The 6,637-nt window shown below is 41.6% G+C and overlaps 1 protein-coding gene across 1 annotated transcript; it reads left to right on the forward strand.

The window, feature by feature from the left end:
* The first annotated feature begins 1,665 nt into the window (after positions 1–1,665).
* LOC130109925 (zinc finger BED domain-containing protein 4-like) lies at positions 1,666–3,600 on the forward strand. The gene is made up of 2 exons (XM_056276889.1): positions 1,666–3,081; positions 3,202–3,600. Exons 1-2 carry the CDS (start codon positions 1,666–1,668, stop codon positions 3,598–3,600), a joined length of 1,815 nt encoding a protein of 604 aa, XP_056132864.1.
* Positions 3,601–6,637: the final 3,037 nt, after the last annotated feature.

The raw sequence follows: 6,637 nt of genomic DNA on the forward strand, positions 1-6,637 counted from the left end.
CAGCACTATCTGATTGGTTACACGCAGAGCCACGGCACGGGTAACAGCCAATCAGCAGTGATAGCAGTGCATGCACAGTGATCACACACAGGGGAGAGGAAAAAAAGTTTTGCCGAATCTGGAGAAGGTCCGGACTCGGAGAGCAGATATATGTTTCGAAGGTAAGTTAAGGCAGCAGACTCTCCCGAAATTGTAATAAACATCCCAGTCCTCTACAACTCACAACTACTAGTAACATTACTGTGAGCCCATTAACGTTATATAAACATAAGCGGCAGCTCTGCTCGCTCGCAGTCCCTCCAGACGTGCCTGTTAATCACTTGAAACAAGGTTGCTGATAATATCGATATGGAAATAGTCCATGATAGTAGAAGTCTGTGTGTGTGAGTGAGAGAGAGAGTAAAAACCTAATGAACTCAATTCAGTCCAGTTTTATTGCAGGGAAGCACGTTGAGGTGAAGGCTGAATAGCTTTTAGCGTAACGTTAGCCCACCGGTCCGCTTTCTCCTTCTCCAAGCCAGGAGGCTAGCCAGAATAAACCGGAAAATTTTCCTGCCTTCACAAAGCAGCAGAGTGTGTTCTGAGCACCTTCATTGAGGTTATAATCTAGCCAGATCAAATGGATTAATTCCAGTGTTGACAACTAACGTTAACGTTATTGTCACGTTAGTATAGCAGGGTAACAAGCCATAAGCCGGCTAGTTAGCTAGCTGGCTGGTTAACTTTAGCGCCAATGCTGCAACTAGTGTGTACGGTGTGTACTACTCCCTTCAGAGGACAGCACAAACAGGCTCTAACCAGAGTAGAAAAAGAAGTGGGAGGCCGCGTTGCACAACTGAGCAAGAAGATAAGTACATTAGGGTCTCTAGTTTGAGAAACAGACGCCTCACAGGTCCCCAACTGGCATCTTCATTAAATAGTACCTGTTAGAGCCTGTTTGTGCTGTCTTCTGAAGGGAGTAGTACACACCGGTGTAGGAAATCTTCAATTTCTTAGCAATTTCTCGCATGGAATAGCCTTCATTTCTAAGAACAAGAATAGACTGTCGAGTTTCAGATGAAAGTTCTCTTTTTCTGGCCATTTTGAGCGTTTAATTGACCCCACAAATGTGATGCTCCAGAAACTCAATCTGCTCAAAGAAGTGCCCATCCAACCAATCCAACTTGTGGGAGCTGCTTCTGGAAGCGTGGGGTGCAATTTCTCCAGATTACCTCAACAAATTAACAGCTAGAATGCCAAAGGTCTGCAATGCTGTAATTGCTGCAAATGGAGGATTCTTTGACGAAAGCAAAGTTTGATGTAAAAAAAATCTTATTTCAAATACAAATCATTATTTCTAACCTTGTCAATGTCTTGACTCTATTTTCTATTCATTTCACAACATATGGTGGTGAATAAGTGTGACTTTTCATGGAAAACACGAAATTGTTTGGGTGATCCCAAACTTTTGAACGGTAGTGTAGTTACATTAATCATTATTAATGTAGCAGCCTAGTTTTGAATGACAGGGTCCCTGCTATCACATGTTGTTAAAATGTAACATGGAGACATAATAAAATCAACTACAGGCTTCCCAAATGCTGTAATAAATGAAGCATGATGAGTTGAGCATATGTCAGCATGTGGCCCCACTTTTACTCTCTTTTTTTCAAACCCTTATTGCAGATGGATAGACTTCAGTTTAAAAGTGCAGTATGGAAGTATTACACTCAACCAACACCAGGGAAGGCAGTCTGTAATACATGCAATGAAGGTGTCAGCATGGGAGCAACAACTGGGAAAAACAAAAATACTTCAAACCTGTGGTCCCATCTTAGGATTCATCACCCTGAGTTGTATGAAACGGCACAGAAGAAACGGGAATCTGAATCTCATCAGGATGACGCAACTTCATCTCAGCCAACAATAGAGGACATGTTTCAGAAACAAAGAAAGTGGACAAACTCAGATGACAGGTCGAAATTAACGGACAAACTAGTCCTAGAGATGATAGTCACTGACAACCAACCATTCTCGGTGGTGTCTGATGTTGGCTTTAAGCGCCTCATGGCTGCAGCAGAGCCACGATATGCACTGAAAAGTGACAAGTATTACCGAACTGAGAAGCTGCAAGAAGTTCACCACAAGATTGTGGACAAGATCAAAGCGCTGATTCAACCAGAGAATGCTGGCTACTTTCTCTCCTTCACCACAGACTGCTGGTCTGGTGTGACAGAGTCTCTCATGAGCCTGACATGCCATTTCATCAACACTGAATGGAAAAGAAAGCAGGTTATCTTAAATACAAGAGCGATGAATGGGTCCCACACTGGGGAATACCTGAAAGAGACATTCCTCAATATGCTTGAGGACTGGAAGATAAGCAAAGACCGTGTAGCACTAGTGCTTCGAGACAGCGGAGCCAATATTGTGAAGGGAATGAGGCTAGCTGAACTCCCAGACCTTAGCTGCACAGCGCACACCTTGCAACTTGTGGTGAATGACGGTCTGGCAAGTCAAAGAGCCGTCACAGATGTCACTGCAATGCTTAAGAAGTGTGCCACACATTTCCACCACTCCATTCTGGCCAAACAGCGTTTGCGAGTCATTCAGAGGGAACTTGGCCTGCCAGAGCACAACATAATCCAGGCTGTTCCAACGAGGTGGAACTCAACGCTCCACATGCTGCAAAGAATGCTGGAGCAAAAGCGTGCGCTTACCATCTACTGTGGTGAACATGGAGGATTTGCAGGTCCTAATGCTCACCAGTGGGACCTTGTGTCCAATTTAATTGAAACTCTTCTCCCAATAGAGGAAGTGACACTTCAGGTGAGCCACAGCAACTCATCAGCATCCTGCATCATGCCATGCCTGACTGTGCTGAAGATGCTTCTTCAAGATGATGAGGGGCCCTCCACAAAAGGCATCAGAATGCTCAGGCAAGCCATGAGGGAGAGCCTCGACAAGCGTTTCTCAAAAGTAGAAGACACAAAAACTGTGGTGCTGGCCTGTCTCTTAGATCCTTGTTATAAGAGTCATGCATTCTCATCTGCCACGACATTGAGCAAGGCCAAAGGATGGTTGAAAGAGGAAGAGGACGCTGCCACACAACAGACCACTCGAGAGGAGCATGCTGCCACGGAAGGAGCCAATATGGAGGAGCAGGCTGCCACAGAAGGAGCCAGTATGGAGGAGCAGGCAGCTGCATATGGGACACACGAGAATGACGGAAACGCCCACAAAAGGCAACGGAGAGAACACACATCCTTCCGCAGCCGTGTTGATGAGATGTTCAGTTCTCTGCTGGCACATCACACTGGTGACCTGCTGGCCAGTAGCTGCGTTGAGGATGAGCTACATCTGTACCTCAAGGAGCCAGTGATCGACAGGCGTAAAGGGGACCCACTCCAGTGGTGGAGACAGAATGATGGGCACTTCAAGCTACTTGCGAAACAAGCAAGAAAGTTTCTTTGTGCACCATCCTCATCAGTCCCAAGTGAGCGCGTCTTCAGTGAAGTGTCTGCAATTTATGAGAGCAAAAGAAGCCGTCTCACTGGAGAGCACGCTGAACAACTCTGCTTTTTGCACCACAATCTGGTGCTGCTCAATTGGGACTACTAACTGATTTTAGACTCACATTTCTGTGCAAATTTTATTTAAATCTGTTTTATTTACTTTATAAAACTTCAGGGAACTATTTATTTAAATTTTCAGTTAACTTTATAAGAGATTCTGCTGACCCTGGGAACTCCCCGCACTTTTTGTTTTTGTTTGAACTTAAAACAAAGATAAGTGAAAGATTAATATTTTAGTTATATTGAAATTTTGGTCAACTTTATTTACTGTAGACAACTTTAGGGAGCTATTTATTTGTTTAAGTTTTCCTTTAACTTTATAAGACATGCTGCTGAGCCTGGGAGCTCCCTGCACTTTTTGTCAGAATTTTAAAACAAAGATGTCTATTGTCCAAGATTTAAAAAAAACCTTTAACATGTTGCAAATCTGAAAAGCTGTTTAATAAACATATGCTTAAAGGCATTTAAATGAAGTGAAGTGTTGGAGTTTGTATTATTCAAAATTTTGACGCCAATATTTTCCCTTTTACTGCAAATTAATATCGGCTCCAAATATCGGTTATCGGCCTCCTTGACTACTAATAATCGGTATCGGCCCTGAAAAAACCATATCGGTCTATCTCTAGTAATTATCAACAAAATGAATGCATCTCAGAATCTGCTCAAATCTGTTCACTGGCATGGCGTTTGCTATCAAATCAAGATGAAGTTCTTTCTCTGATGACCAGTGCATTCTTGATCTTGGATATGTGAGGTATGACATGACCAAATTGATTCCTAGAAATTTCTTCATTTCGTCTTTTGTCAAGGCCAGATTTTCTTTTCCTTTATGGAGTGGATACAGGTTTGTACTGTGCATTATTTTGTAAGTCCATTATAATTCTGTTTATCCTCTTTCAATGTTGTATTGTGTAAATTGTGTCAACACAACATCCATTGCACGTTGTCCATCTTGGGAGAGAGATCCCTCCTCTGTTGCTCTCCCTAAGGGTTCTTCCTATTTTTTCTCCCTGTTAAAGGTGTTCTTTTTAGGGAGTTGTTCCTTATCCGATGAGAGGGTCTAAGGACAGGATGTTGTATTGCTGTTAAGCCCACTGAGGCAAATTTGTAATTTGTGATATTGGGCTATACAAATAAAACTGACTTGACTGTTTCATTTATCAGATCTTTGGCAGATAGATGCATAAAGAAATCTATTGGTTGTGTTCCCTCAACATTTACTTTCCACTCTCCTAAAAAGGGAGGCAAGTCTCCCTCAAACTGGTTATCTTTGGTTTTCCAGACAATTCTGCTTTTTTTTTCTTCCTGTCCTTGAGCTCTATCATGTGGCACATCCTCAGCATCCTTAGCCCCCCTGTCACTACTGCTAGTGTAACCCACTCCTGGGGGGACACATCTCTCTAGGTTTGGAAGGAGCTAAGTGTTGAGTGCAATACCCCTACCACACAACACCACAGTCAAATTTAGTTAAATGCAGCTTTTAGTTGCTGATTAATAACAAACTATTGCAACTGGCATTAAATTTATATTGACATGTAAAATAACAAACTGGGCTCTTTAAACCAAAGAAAGGGAAAAGAAATTGTCCTTAAGTGGGATTTCTCCAAGAGTACTCTCTCAGTATGGTGTTCAATCTGGTACCAGTCCAGGTGACTGGCACCATCCTACCAAAAGCAGATAATTCATCCATCTGTGTTTCTCAGCGATGTAGATCCGGGTTCTTCAATATTGCACAGGAAGGCCCGCCATCTACTGGGATCGATCAACGTTCCCGGAATCCTCTCTCTCAATAAAAGACCTGACCTGCATTAACAGACAGACTTAAAGTCTCTATTTCCTTCCTTTATAGTTCACATTATATTTCTCTTATGTTTATCTCATGTTCCTTATGTTGTACAACATTATACTAGATCATAACAAGGTAAGTACAGACTGAATGCAACTTTAACACTTTGAAAATTATGCGTTAACTTCTAGTTCAACCTCCATGCTCTCAATATTAGAATTATTTTGTTCTAACAGAATAGGCCTGGCATATAATGACACCTTACAATTACAAATATCACACATGAAAATTGAATTGAACTATTTCAGCTTATCCACTCATCAGTGGTGGGTAAACAAAAACCGTACCAGTATTGTTACCTTATAATTATATTTACTCTAGTAAAAGTAAGAGTACTTGTAAAAAAAACTACTTGAGTAAGAGTAAAAAAGTGCCACATAAAAAACTACTCAAGTAGTGAGTAACTTCATTAGATACGATTTATGATATCGATTACATTCAAACAGGCTCTCAACAGGTAAAAATATCCATCCATCCATCCATCCATTATCTGAACCACTTATCCTGCAAATGTAGTTTATTGTAAATGTTGTCAGTCATATCCAGAACCAGACAAATGACAAAATAAGTGCTCTTAATCACAGTTTGATGTCTTAAACAACAAGAAAAAAATTGTGTCACTGAATCCTCAAAGAATGAATGGCACTCATTCAACTATCTCTAGCATTAATGAAGAGTAAGTCACTTTAAACTCCACACTGAGAAATTAAGCATTTTTCCCCGCTTGGTAACATGGTAAATATTACTGTAAAAACTTGCACTTAAAGCCTCAAAAACGCTTCTCTTTCAACACTTGACATTCACAGAACACAATGGAAATTATAATGGACTTTACATGGATGGGCGGATAGAAATAACTTCGCTGCTAACGCACAACAAAGCTAGCTAAATAAGCTAAAAGTTAGCTTTCGAGACAGGTGAGGTGACCTAATCAAGGCAGAACCGTCCCTCCTGGCGGTGTTGGGCACTCTGCAGGGACTCGTATCCTTGTCATATGTTAACTGCTCGACTTCAGTAACAGTTTTGGCGTTATTTCTACCTTAGCAGAGCTCAATGTCGTACATAAAGCAACTTCTTACGGTGCACAACATGGCGACTCTGAAAAACTTATTCAGCCGACCCTCTCTGCTCACAACTTCCTGTCCCCTTGAGCAGGGGCGGAAATGGTGAAATAAAAGACTACGGCACCAGACCGTATTATTTAATGATAAATAAAAGCATTAATTTGCGACTTAAG

The sequence above is a fragment of the Lampris incognitus genome, chromosome 3 (assembly GCF_029633865.1).
Source record: "Lampris incognitus isolate fLamInc1 chromosome 3, fLamInc1.hap2, whole genome shotgun sequence".
Classification (NCBI taxonomy): Eukaryota; Metazoa; Chordata; class Actinopteri; order Lampriformes; family Lampridae; genus Lampris; species Lampris incognitus.